The sequence below is a fragment of the Sinocyclocheilus grahami genome, unplaced genomic scaffold (genome assembly GCF_001515645.1).
Source record: "Sinocyclocheilus grahami isolate Dianchi unplaced genomic scaffold, SAMN03320097.WGS_v1.1 scaffold100.1, whole genome shotgun sequence".
Lineage (NCBI taxonomy): Eukaryota > Metazoa > Chordata > Actinopteri > Cypriniformes > Cyprinidae > Sinocyclocheilus > Sinocyclocheilus grahami.
This window is the reverse complement of record NW_015505279.1, coordinates 1,237,457-1,251,557: the sequence shown is the minus strand read 5'-3', so window position 1 is coordinate 1,251,557 and position 14,101 is coordinate 1,237,457. Positions and strand designations below refer to the sequence as shown.

The 14,101-nt window shown below is 40.1% G+C and overlaps 2 protein-coding genes across 2 annotated transcripts in view; both read left to right on the top strand.

Annotated features, from left to right (window-relative positions):
• The window catches only part of LOC107588256 (myosin-IIIb-like), a 179,350-nt gene extending 168,954 nt beyond the window's left edge, over positions 1-10,396 (top strand). The window contains exon 39 of the mRNA XM_016276289.1: positions 9,762-10,396. The gene's annotated coding sequence lies outside the window, so the exon portion shown is untranslated. The remainder of the gene's footprint in view (positions 1-9,761) is intronic.
• Positions 590-14,101, top strand: part of LOC107588255 (transcription factor Sp5-like) — a 15,219-nt gene continuing 1,707 nt past the window's right edge. The window contains exon 1 of the mRNA XM_016276288.1: positions 590-781. Within this exon, the coding sequence (XP_016131774.1) occupies positions 590-781 (192 nt within the window). The remainder of the gene's footprint in view (positions 782-14,101) is intronic.

The following is a 14,101-nucleotide window of genomic DNA, read 5'->3' as shown; positions in this document are numbered from 1 at the left end:
GAGGTGACAGGGACAGCCCGAAGGGAAGGACCTTGTATTGATATGCCCGACCCTCAAACGCAAATCTCAGGAACGGCCTGTGCCGCGGGAGGATCGAGACATGAAAGTACGCGTCCTTCAGGTCAATCGCTGCAAACCAATCTTGGGGATGGATGCACTCGAAAATGCATTTCTGCATCAAAATCTTGAACGGCAGGTTGTGAAGTGCACTGTTTAAAACTCGCAGATCCAAGATCGGTCATAACCCACCGCTTTTCTTTAGCACAATGAAGTAAGGGCTGTAAAACCCCGACCTCATATCGGCTGGAGGGACTGGCTCTATCGCATCCTTCGCCAGCAGGACTGCGATTTCCACATCGCACGACCCAGAGACTGTGCGGTCACCTTCATTGCTCGAAGCGCGAGGTCCATCGCAGCACGCAGTTCCCAGCCCGGGAAAGCATAGCCGTCATCTCTGGGTCTGGCTCGGACAACGCTACCACACCCGAAGGGGGCAACGCAGGCGGGCCGTCATCCCCGGAGAGAGAGAGCTCACCCTCTGATGCAGCGATCGACATCTGGTCGTCAGAGGGAGCACTGAGGGATACGGATGGTGCACTCTGTCTTGCAGAGGGCCCAGCACGTTCCATCGGAAACTCCACCGGCTGCGGAGTGCTTGAGGGGTGAGGAACCTTGGGGAAGCCCTCACTGTGATCCTCAAATCACCTCTGACTCCACCGGACGCAGCGCCTCCCCGGGCACTGGATCGCGGCAAAGGCAGAGGGAACATGCCAGGTTTGACGTAACAAAGACTTTTATGCAACTCCGAGATAGTCATGTCCCCACAAGAAGAACATACACCATCCACAAATGCTTCCTCGGCATGCTTAATGCCCAGACATGTGAGGCAGCGATCGTGACCATCCAGAGGCGCCAGGTAACGACCACATCCAGAAACGCACGGGTGATAAGGCATCTTTAAAAAGACGCTATCACCCGTGTTGCTCTTTGGAGATTGCTCCTTTAGTGCTGAAGCACGCAGGGAAGCTGGCCACGAAGACAATCTTTTTTTCTCCCGTGAAACCGTGACCACCGCTGCTGTGCCGTAACGCCCGCACTCGTTCTTGCAATCACTCGAGGGACAGGAGAGCAGTAGTGATGCACCACCGCTCGGCTCCGAAGCGAAGATGAATTAATGCGGTGCACCTGCTGCCTCTTATACCTGCGCTACAGGGTGTGGCAGCCAGATGCGAAATCCGCATGCCAATGTCCATTGGCTCGTTTAGTTACACTCGAAGTGGATTGGTCTCTCTGGCGAGATCCCAATTCGTCGGTCATCACCGATGTGACATAGAGAGTGACCGACTGAAAGGGAAGTAATGTTATGTTAGGTTACGTTATGTTATAACAAAGTTAAATAGATAACTAGGAAGCTTGTTTCCGCCACAGGATAAAATAAGGTAATTTTGACTTACAATTGTGAGAACAGAACTCAGAAACTTGCAATCGCAAGAACAAAAGTCAGAGTTGCAAGATATACACTCAGAATTGCTAAAGTAAACTAAAAATTTCGTGAAGGAAAGAAAATCTGTTTATATTTCATAATTCTCACTTTTCCCCCTCAGATTTGAAAGAAAAAAGTCCAAATTGTTCAATAAAATGTAATGATTACCTTTTTTGCATTTTATTTTCTGTCATAGATAACTATTTAAATTAAATCAAACAATAATGTGGCACTTCGTTGTTGTGACATAATAGTGCATCATGTTGCTAGTTAATGTGATGTAATGTCTACAACTGTGGATACGCTGTGTGAACTTGAGGAGAACTGACTTCATGCATCCACTTAAAATCACAAAAATACCAGATGATTCAAAGACACTGAGCAAAATGATGAAGAAAAATGAAGTTAGTGAAGAGAAAAGCAGTTGTTGACAATTGCTTTGATATTTTATATCTATTGCAGTGAAATTCAGAAATGTTTTATTGTGATTCCAGTGTCCAAATAGGGTTATTATGAAAAGTTATGAAGGTAATTCATAATAAAAAAGTAATTCACCAAAAAAGTTGTGAATTATTTTTTAAATTATAAACACTGAAATGGTGCTGAGAATCAGAGAATAAATTAACTAAACATTTAATGAATGTTTGTTTAAAAGTATTTTATAGAAAAAAATGTTTCCTTATTGTCTAAACCTACTTTTTAGGGCCCTATGAACCAAATATTTAACTGCCCTTTTATGATGTTTATGACAGCCTGGCACTCTTAAAGATGGATCTGACCTTATCTCATGGCATCAGGCAATATCTGCATTTCAAAGCCTCTCATGGTAATGGAAAGTTTGAGGAATACCCTACAATGTCTTTCTTATTTTTTGGCTCGTTTAGTTACACTCGAAGTGGATTGGTCTCTCTGGCGAGATCCCAATTCGTCGGTCATCACCGATGTGACATAGAGAGTGACCGACTGAAAGGGAAGTAATGTTATGTTAGGTTACGTTATGTTATAACAAAGTTAAATAGATAACTAGGAAGCTTGTTTCCGCCACAGGATAAAATAAGGTAATTTTGACTTACAATTGTGAGAACAGAACTCAGAAACTTGCAATCGCAAGAACAAAAGTCAGAGTTGCAAGATATACACTCAGAATTGCTAAAGTAAACTAAAAATTTCACATTTCAAATTGCTTTCAACTTTGTTATTTTAACAAGTTGTATTATTATTATTATTAGTATTACTTGTTCTCTTTTATTCAACAACTCCATTTGTCAACCTGACGTGATGTTGGTGTAGATGAGAAATTCTGGACCAAACTCTGTCTGAGATGAGAAGGGCCGCACCATGCACACAAGCCAATTTGTGGCGCTGTTTTTTTTTTTTTTATTATTTGCATATCATTTGGTTCATCAGCAGTTGTTGACCCCTCAGGGCCCACAAGAAAATCTGATCTTTAGTGATGATGTAGACAGATCTTATTCGCTCAAACTCCCTCCATTGCTTTTTGTCTTTCTCTTTTAATTCCTTTCAGGTCCAAAAAAAAAAAAGAACCATTAGCATGGTTGCCTTACTGGCATTGGCAAGGTTACATTTCCAACATTTTCAAAGAATGAATAAATATTGCACACATATTCAAATATACATGTAATAGAGGTACTGACAATAAAAAATGTGGCTATCAAGTGATGTACATGAGTGTTTTTGAACGTAAATGTAAACACATGCAATTACAGATCAGTTTCATCCCTTTTTCTGTAGTATGATTTCACATTTCTTGTAGCTAAACTTTCAGGTTTCAGATGTGGGATGTAGATTTCATTCAAAAATGATTTTGGTTATTTAAAATTGCTATTTGTCTCTGTTTGGTAGCCCTTGTTTGTCCATTTTATGGCACGTTATGTTTGTTGAGTCTGTGCCTTGTTGGGTTTTCACCAGTTCATTAATGCATATATTGGAGTGAGGAGATCTGTGTGTTTGTTGCCAATTGCAACAGTTGTTTATTTTGATTTGATTATGGTTTTCCTGCAATACTGCTGTCAGTCAATTTGATTTAGAGCCTCACATGCCAAAAACTCGATGAAGAAGTGGAAGATGTTGCCTATATTTCGGCTGAATTGTTAGCTGATTACAGTCCACAGAGTGTATCATCTGATGTGTGACATTTTGGTAAGAAGCCAATTTGGCATTTGTTCAGTATATATCTGTCACTAAAGAAGTGGGTGATTTTCCTCTTGTGTTTTACATAGGTCTCTGTTTACAATTATCCCATAGAGTCAAATAACATTTTGGGCTAATAAATCATCTCTATCAGATGCTGGGAAATACGTTCGTCCTGAAGAGAATGAGTTTGAGAATGGCTGATCTAAATTTGCAACATTTTTCATGGACAGTGCAGATTTATTGTTAGCGGTGTGGGGATACATTGCGGTGTCCATTTTGTTGTTGTCAAGGGAGATCTTATTGGTTTTCCAGTTGTCTGAATGTTTATGATGGTGTTGTTCATTTTTGCTATTAGTGTCCTCATTTGGGTCTTCCTTCCGCAGAGAGAGGTTCTCATTGCTTTTACGTGAAACGTAAAGTCGTTTCTCACTGTTGTGTTTCAGATATTTTAATCTTCTTCAAATTTATGCCAAGTTTTTTGAAACATATTTGAAAAACACATTTCATTTTAAAGACACATTAGGCTACTGTTCACGTGGACACATTATGCTCACTTATGTGAATGCATTGTGGTTGTGCGTGCTATAACACTGAACGAACAACCTCCTTGTTCATAAATGGCCTATACTCACTCAACTTCCATGTGGCTCATAGCAAACAAACATTAGCCAGATTTGGGATTTAGAATTAATTTTTTGAAGTTCAACTGAAAGTGTAGATTTAATTCTTGTTTGTTACAAAGTACACGCAACTTAAAATGTACGATTGACAAAATGAATTAAAGCGTAATAATTATAAAATGACAGTAATTCCTATGAATGCCGACAGAAGCAATGCAGATAAATGATCATCACAAAGTTGTGTTAATAACACTTTCGGTTAGTGTGTGTCAGTGTGTGCATGCTGACTAGTTCTAGTTCTAATCATAGCTGGCCGTGTCCAGTTTTCTAACGCTTGGATGAGGCGGTAATGAGAATATTCTGCGAGCATTATTCCCCATCTGAGAATATTTAGCTCCTCTGAAAAGCGCCGACTGAAATAGGTCACTCTAACACCCGCGAGTGCCTCTTTAAAGAACATCCAATCCATTAAGAGAGATCTTGTTCCCTAGATTATTTTGGCCCTGTTTTGCCATGGAAATCAATTTTGAACAAGCTCTAGTTTTTGCGCTTGCGAGAAGAAGTGTGCCTTCACGGTGGAGACTGTTCTTCAGCAGGCATCCTTGGTTAACTGAGACAATATCAAACTGAAGAAACTCTGTGTGACTTTTAGTAATCAAAAGCAGGCTGAGAATTAAACAGAGCTGTGAAACTGTCAAACACAATGCTTTTATTGACGAGCTAAAGCTACCGATGATCCCTGATCTTGTGTCAGAAGCTCAGCCCCTGTAAACAATGCTGGCCCTGCACCTGTGCTCTTTAATATCTCAATAACGCTCCATAAAACCAGTTTGGCCTATTCTTTGCGCTCATTAAAGTGCCCTCTGCATCTGGAGCACCCGACAATCTCTTTTAATGTGGTCCGCACACAACGCCGAAGAGCTTTCCCCTCAGTTTTAACTGTTTGCTCTAGAGCATGTTTTCTTTCCAAGTATGCGGAGCAATGTGGCACCTTTCAGATATTTTGCAGCCGTAATCTTTAGATAGAGCAGTATTTATTGTCAGACAGCACTCTCTCTCATACTAATAGACAGGGTGGACTTCAAAGGGGGAACACAAATAGACTGGCATTGTCCTGTCTCTATATCCTCTAGAGTTCAAAGGAAGAGTTTTGAATAGCAGTGTTTCCAAAGCCTCTCTTTCAAACCTGCTGGGATGTAAAGCAGGTAACCTGCCATTGATACACAAGAACACACACACTCCCGCACTCGCGTGTATGTTCGTTTGCTAGTAAACGCTTCCTGCGAGCCGCATCTCGTAATCGCGCTGGGATAATAAAGCTGGGAATGAAAGCCTTTTTCTGTAGTATGATTTCACATTTCTTGTAGCTAAACTTTCAGGTTTCAGATGTGGGATGTAGATTTCATTCAAAAATGATTTTGGTTATTTAAAATTGCTATTTGTCTCTGTTTGGTAGCCCTTGTTTGTCCATTTTATGGCATGTTATGTTTGTTGAGTCTGTGCCTTGTTGGGTTTTCACCAGTTCATTAATGCATATATTGGAGTGAGGAGATCTGTGTGTTTGTTGCCAATTGCAACAGTTGTTTATTTTGATTTGATTATGGTTTTCCTGCAATACTGCTGTCAGTCAATTTGATTTAGAGCCTCACATGCCAAAAACTCGATGAAGAAGTAGAAGATGTTGCCTATATTTCGGCTGAATTGTTAGCTGATTACAGTCCACAGAGTGTATCATCTGATGTGTGACATTTTGGTAAGAAGCCAATTTGGCATTTGTTCAGTATATATCTGTCACTAAAGAAGTGGGTTTTCCAAGTATGCGGAGCAATGTGGCACCTTTCAGATATTTTGCAGCCGTAATCTTTAGATAGAGCAGTATTTATTGTCAGACAGCACTCTCTCTCATACTAATAGACAGGGTGGACTTCAAAGGGGGAACACAAATAGACTGGCATTGTCCTGTCTCTATATCCTCTAGAGTTCAAAGGAAGAGTTTTGAATAGCAGTGTTTCCAAAGCCTCTCTTTCAAACCTGCTGGGATGTAAAGCAGGTAACCTGCCATTGATACACAAGAACACACACACTCCCGCACTCGCGTGTATGTTCGTTTGCTAGTAAACGCTTCCTGCGAGCCGCATCTCGTAATCGCGCTAGGATAATAAAGCTGGGAATGAAAGTAAACACTTTATTTTGCCGTCTTTGCTTGCCACTTCTCAGAATAAACAGGTACTTTAGGATATTTGCAGATTAGCTGTGTGCTGCTTTTACGCTGACTGATGTGTGACAGACAGACAGGCATAAGAGCCAAACAGATGTCGGGTACAGGAGTGGGCACCCTCCGTAAAGGCCGATTTAATGAAGAACTTCGGAAAGAGAGCGGGTTAGAGGAGAAAGACAGAAGGAGAGAGAGAGCGAGGTAGCGTAAGATGTAGAAAGAGAAGGGCTGAGAGGGGGAGAAGGAGATAAAAGAGTGAGTGGAGTACGCACATCAAAGACTTGCTAATGATGCTGGATGCCATTAGGGCTTGTAGTGGCCTTTGTTTCGGCTTCCTAACACCTGCAATTTGTTGAGGGCTTTCTATGCCCCGCTGAATTACTCACATTTGCATGAGCACTGAGTGAATACCGGAGGGATAAAAGTGGGAGATTTGGCCCCGCTGCATTTGGACTTGAATGTGGGCTGTGGCCAAATCTCGCCAATGTTCGACATCAGTACTAACTGAGCCATTAGCCAACTGATGTACCAAACTAGTCTTGTGTCTAAAAGATTTACCAAACTAGTCTTAACTTTGTCAATCGATCCGCATGAACTTAAGTGTTTCCTCAACTATGGGCTCTTTTATGTTCCAGGATCTAAAGCAGTTTTGGAAACTTTTCACCATGGCTTTTACTTTTAAAAATGACTTCATGTGGACGTGATTATTGTAGCCAGATTTTTGCTCCTAAAATATGAAAATCATAATATGTTTCTGGAGGGTTATGGCCAGAAAAATAAAGTTCATCGAGATACTTCGCGACGTCACTTTCTTCACCCGCTACAAGCAAAGCCTCGCCGTGGCGCGATCCATAATTTCCAAAAGCTCATCATAACGCCGATTGCCCCCTCGGAGGCATTGCGTGCGTGCTCTTCGCCCAAACAAATAACGCATAGAGCATGTGTGTCATCAGATGTTAAACAACATCAACACAGATGCACACATCCTTAAACGCTTTGCTAGTGCTCGCCATAATGAGATGAATAGCGATCACTCTTACCACAGAAATGCTCGCTACAAACAATATAGTCAATGAAGACGAAGAAGAGAATGATGTGTGCTCCCGGCGCCTATTTATACTATAGTCGCACCGGTAGTGACGTCATGGCTGTCACTGGCCAATGAGTTGGGTTTTTTTCAATGTATGCTTCAGACACGGGTCACAACGAGGCGTTCCCCATAGCGACCCCTAGAGGACGCAGTTCGAAGTTCCCATGAAAGGGAACAGCACCATGTACTCCGCCATGGTTGTGTATGTTTGTTCGCGCTTGCCTTTAAAATCGACACGTACTGCGCATGTCTACAAACCTAACTCGTACTATGCACGCGCATGACGTCACCGTTTTCAAAGGTTCCCGTTTTGGGTGTTTACACGGAAACGACAATGGTGGCGTTTTCAAAAACTTGTACTTTGAAACCCAGTTTTCAAAAAATGTGTGTTTTCAGTCCCCAAAACGCCGTTGTCGTGTAAACAAACAGGCAAAACGCATAAAAAGTTTCCCGTTTTGGCTGAAAACTTTGTGTAAACGGCCCCTAAATTAAATAAAGTATTCTGAGATAAAGTTGATACTTAAGTAAAGCTGAGAACTCAGTTAAGTTTCTCAAAGAGCGTGGTTTTGCAGCTCTATTTTCCTTCAGTCAATGAACAATATCTCTATTTCCAGTTGGCCATCCATTGTTTCATATTAATTTGGCTACAAAACTGTTTGTTGATGTGAAATCTAAATGTTAATTATCTCACTCTCTGTGCTCTGAAATGTTTGATTAATTCAGCAACAAAGAAAGCCTCAATTGTCTCAAAGACAAACGTCTGCACAGGTCTTCAAACCCTACTGAATCTAAAATGAGTAAATATCCATGAACTAGATGTTCTGGCCCCTCCGTCTAATCCGAAACCTCTGATCACGCTCGAGGAAGCCAGACGTGGCCCCAACAATTACCCTGGGCCGGCGGCAACAGAGCGGGTCAGAGCTGCGATGCCACACACAGCGGCGAGCGGGTGTTTAAGGGCCGACCTCTCCCTCATCTCCTGACCCGGGGCCCGTCAGCACACCGCTCCAGCCTGAGCACCGGCAACAGTATCAGATTTCAGGGAAAGATGTTGGAAATTAGCAAGAGCAGAGTCAGGCTACACAGTGTCGAGGGCAGAACACAATGGCAGCTTTCTGTCAGGGAGAGACTTCAAAGGGCCACTGAGTGACTACTCTGAGTTGGACTTTGTTGTAGATCACTGAGGAAATTCACAGATGTTTTCTCATACGAGACACCATTACTGAGGCTCTCGCACCGAGTAGCCCCGAGCATTTCTCTGCCTTTCCATCTCTCCTGCTCTTGTGTGCGAGACAGATGTGGGAACCCCTTTTTTCTTTTTTCAGACTTTTCGCTTTATTTTCTTGTGCTGTCTGTCCAGAGAACATGAAAAGGCTCTGACCTGTCCGAAAGAAGCGCTAAAAAATCAAGAAACTCACTGTTGATGCTTTCATCAAAAACTCACAGACAATGTTGTGATTCTGTCAGAAGACATCCATTACAGTTGCGCGTCACCACCAAACTCTTGTAGATTAGACTGATATTTTACATGTGATTTGATCAAGCTTTTCATTAGCCCTATAAAGCCTACTGTTTCTTGGCATCTAAATTATCAACATCATCAAAACTTTGATGGAAAAGCTTTTGTACAATCTACTACATGCCTTCTGTTGTCTGGTTGATGGTTCAGACTTTTTCAGCAAGTAAAAGGTCATTTAATGTGAAAAACGTCCCCCTTTAGCACGTGTCTTTTTGATGTGAAATCTGTACTGATTTTCATAGAGTTAATGTAAAAATAACCTTTATTTTGTTAATGATATTTCAAGATGAACACTTACTGGACTGAAGTGTCTTAGGTTTATTATTTGATTATCCATGCATTATTATCCATCAAATATGCAACAGGATTTTGAAGAACATATATTTGTTCATCTCTCAATCATTGTATTGCATTCATTATATGTTTTGCCCACAACAATAAAAACTAGAGAGCTAATCATGAAGCTAAGCATTTTAAATGTGATCTTACTAAAACATATTATTAGGAGATGCAGAGTAACAACTGATATTTACACGCATTCTATGTAGTCTGCTATATTTTTATAAAGATCATTGATTTACATGACAAGCTCTCAGAATTTTATATTACACTGTCAAATGTTTGCATTTATGTTTTATGAAATCACTGAAAACTGATCAACCTCTTTTTTTCTTTTACAGATTGCCTTCTCCAGCCTTTTGCTGCAAAATGTGCTGTATATATAAAATAATGAGGGGTAATTATTTATGCATGCGTTATTTTCTCAGTATTTGGATTTATGTATTTATTATGAAAGACAAATGTGCTCTTTATCAGTTTTCTTGTAAAATAAAAAGGGTAAATACATACTGTGGTTAATTATATAAGGACTGTCCATGGCAGACTGTTGAACTGTTAATATTTAAAATAATATGTTGCCAAACAACATGATTAGATGATTGATGGCTGACTCGCTGTGCTTCGTTTGTTACTTTTGTTTTTCCCGTTTGGTCTGAGCTGTTTATGAGCGACAGACCACAGAACAAAGTGTGTACATCCTCTTGAGAGAAAGTGATCAGCTGCTCAATAATGTTCACTTTATTGAAGCAGAGCGTGTAAATGAGCAGGGCTGTAATGTGAGACTAGCTGTTCCACTAACAGTTTAGTACAGATCTTAAATTTGCATCGCTGCTTCTCATGTCGATATTATAAAACTCCCTCTGGTAATCGATTCATTCCAACTACACAAGTTTCAGAAAACATAACATCTGGAAAGTAACACACTGCATGGTCTTGAATGGCATGGTTGTGAGTTGGGGTGAAGTTTCAGCCTTGTACAGTGTTGGTGTTCTCTCTTGACAGCTGTTTTGTATCCTAATCTATTTGAAAATTAAAATAAACAATTTAAAGTTTTAATTGTGTGCTGGCTACTTTTAAAACTCTTGAATAACCTGTATTAAGGTTACCAAAAATTGTAAATACTTTTGAGCCTGTCTGCAGAAATATATTCATATATATATATATGAGATGTTTTAAATAGTATACCATTTACACCTTATAATTGGAGACAACTGTTAAGAAAAATAAACAGAATTGAACTCTATGGACTGCAGGGAAACTGAGATCTCCTCCCGGTGGGAATCCCCCTCCTTCCGCATTACTTTGTGAGAAACCTTAATCCCATCAAAAGAGCTGATCTGCTTCGACATCAACCACTCCAAACTGCTGGAAAGGGACCGTTTAAAAAGTCATAGATTAGACACATCTCTCTGTAGGTGTTTACTTGTCTTGTTTTACTGCTCACATTTGAAGCTGCACTGATATGACTGTTTACTTGCTCCTAAACTCCTAAACACATGCTACTTTGAAGCACTTGTGGTTTTTAGCACTCCTTGATTCCTGTGATATTTGTGGAGGTGTCACATGTGCTACAGACTGGGTTTCACTGAAGGCTTGGCTGGTTCGGGGCGGAGCAGAGGGAGGAGAACTGGAAAATGCTCAGACTTTCTCAAAGATTGGATCTCCTCCTCTTGCCAGCCTGCAAATCACACAACTAAGACATTATCACCATCATGTCAACTTGACGGGTTCACGTGGACTTTCCCAGGGTGCTGCGGGATTGTTCTTTAATAAATGATTGAACTATGAAACAATAAGCAGTCGCTTGTTCTCTTTGGTCTTTAATCACAAGCAATTAGTGCAACCAAAGGAAAAGTGCTTTGAGAGCTGCTTTGCTGATTTGTGCCAGAAACAACCGGATCATACTTTTATTATTTGTTAAAAACCATCTGTGGGAAATTTGTAGCCTGCTTTGGTTGGCATTAAATCTGTTGATCAAAGTCATGTGTGTTTCAGACATATTCCATGGTTCATTATTACTGTTGTAGCTAAATTAATGTGGTATTTAAAGTGGACAACTTCTAATTATTACATAAAATATCAACACCAGATTCCAACTCTTCTATTAATTCTTCCTATTTCAGTTGCACAATTTTAATGTCTACATTACTGTGTTTATATAATGCATACGATATCAGCATATTTTATCACATGTTCTATTATGAATAACTGCTAATATGGCATGTTCGCTGTGATTTTTGGAGTAAGCCAGACTCCCTGGGTAACTAATGAAGCCAATACTCTTCAGAAAAGCTACGTGTGAACTTTCTACTGAGTCAAATGATTCCTTCCTCTTGAAGTTATCTCATAAGCCTGCACCAGATCTCTAGAGATAACACACAGTCGCATTGTCGCACAACAAATCCTTAATTACAGAAAGGGGGATCGGGTGACTCCGGCATCCAATAGCGGGGTCTCCAGGCGGCGAGGGGCTCTTTGATCAAGAAAATCCAATTATTTGTGTATATACATTTCCCACATAGTGATTACTTCATTAATTGTCCCGCCTTTATCCCCTCCCGTCCCATTACAATCTGTGTGACTAAGTAGAAAATAGAATATCAGTACTGTGGCGTTCAAATCTGCTCCATCTACGTACAACATATTTCTATGCAGATTTTGATGTGCTCACACTCCTGATGTTGTTTTTGCTGGACTGAAATCAAGTCATTGAGTTAAATGTATCCTCAGTCTGTGCATTTGGATTTTTACTAGTGGTTTCTGGCAATTCACTCTAAATGGGAGTATTGTAGCTCTAATTAATTCTCTGTCTGAATTAAACTGAAAATGTTGCACGTTTTGTACAGTAAAAGACAGAACACCCATACAAATGTTGTATTATTATTAAGTGAGGTTTCTACCGACAGTTTCTATTATCTTGCATAAAACCAGCATTGCTAAAACAAATTAGGATATATTAAGGATTTTTGGCATCTATGAAGATGCTCAGTTCCTCCTGCAATAGCGCCTCCATTGGTAAAATCCTGGCACAAATCACTAAACCCTTCTCTAATGTGTGCCCACTTACCTGGGTTTAGAGGATCTAGCTATACTACTTGTTATAGCTATACTAATCAGGGTTAGTCTCTTAAGTCTCTAAAGAAGTGCAAATACAGCAACACCCTAACTAGTGCCATACTGCTTTTATGATTTGACCTGCAAATATAATTGTTACAGCTCTACTGTAAATAGTGAAATGCATTAATATTCTATGAAAACATAATTATTTTCCTGTTAGACATGTTAGACATTATTTTCCTCTTAGACACTCTGTAGGCCTACAATAAAATTATATACATAAAACCTCTTTCTCACTGAAGACATGCACTGGATAAAAGCGTCTGCTAAATGCAGAAATGTACATTGAATCAAAGTTAAAGTTTATGACAGTTGGGTGTTTTGTTTAGGGGGGGGGGGGATTATAACCCCTCATAACCACTTCAGGAAACTCATAATTCTAGGCTCCTAATACCAATCATGCAATCGTGTACTGGATCTTTATCTATAAAGATGAATGACCTCAATATTTTTACAGCCACATTCTGAATTAAGTAAAGGAGAGAAGCCCTACTTACTGTGTTCACAAATTAATCCTACAACAAATTTAACTTTATTATTACAATAGTTTATTCATATATACTTCTGTCATAATGAATAGTGATTTTCTCAACACGCAGCTGTTTATTGAATTATTATTCAGACATGCATAGTCATCTCTTCACATTCATTCATGTTTTCAGCAGGTACTTTCTTACAAGAGTGACATAAAAACACATGATCGGTAAGTTAGGCCTTAAACATCATGAGAGGCCCATACAAAGTAGCCAACAATTCGCTAAAGCACGAAATAGATACGAATTGCCGTATGAGTGTGTTGGAATTTGCTTACAATAGACAATTAATCATGTTGCTACTGAACTCACACGTTGCCACGATGAATCCCAAAATACAAGACAAAAGAAAGCAGGGTATTTGTAATGCAATCTTGACTCACAAAATAAAGTGTCATGTGCTTTAGTAGATGTGACGGGTGTCGTGCTATAGACTGAATAATAACTCAAATGACTCAAAATGTCCCATTATGAAGTTAAAAACCAATTACTGAAGGCTCTGCGCATGTGCCTTTTCAGGTACTGAGTCTCAATGTGCCACTGCAGCAGCAAGCAGTGACTGCATAGGGCAGACAAGGCTGTTCCTCTCCTTCAGAGAGTGAGATATGGTCAGGCTATCACAACAGCACATGTGGCTTTGCACGGAGGGACTGCTGGAGGGAGTTTGTGTTTAAGCCTCACCGTGACCTGATCTGAATGCCACACTCTGATCTTCCTTTGATGTCAGTCTGTTGAAAGTCTGGCAGAATCAGGCGTTTAGACACACATACTTAAGCATGCATACTTCAAATCTAACGTGTGTTTTTTTTTTCTTTTTTTTTTTTTTGAGTATTAACTTGGAAAAAAATACAAATATATAATAAACCCAGGCCTAGCTGAGCATCAAAGGTTGTTTGGGGTGTGTTTAAGAGCAACACTTCTGGTCTGTGTCAAACCATTTATGCATTTCACACCTCTCACCTCAGCCTCACCTAAGTATCCCATGGTACTTTTTTTTTTTTTTACAAAACAACACATTGATTTTGTTAAAC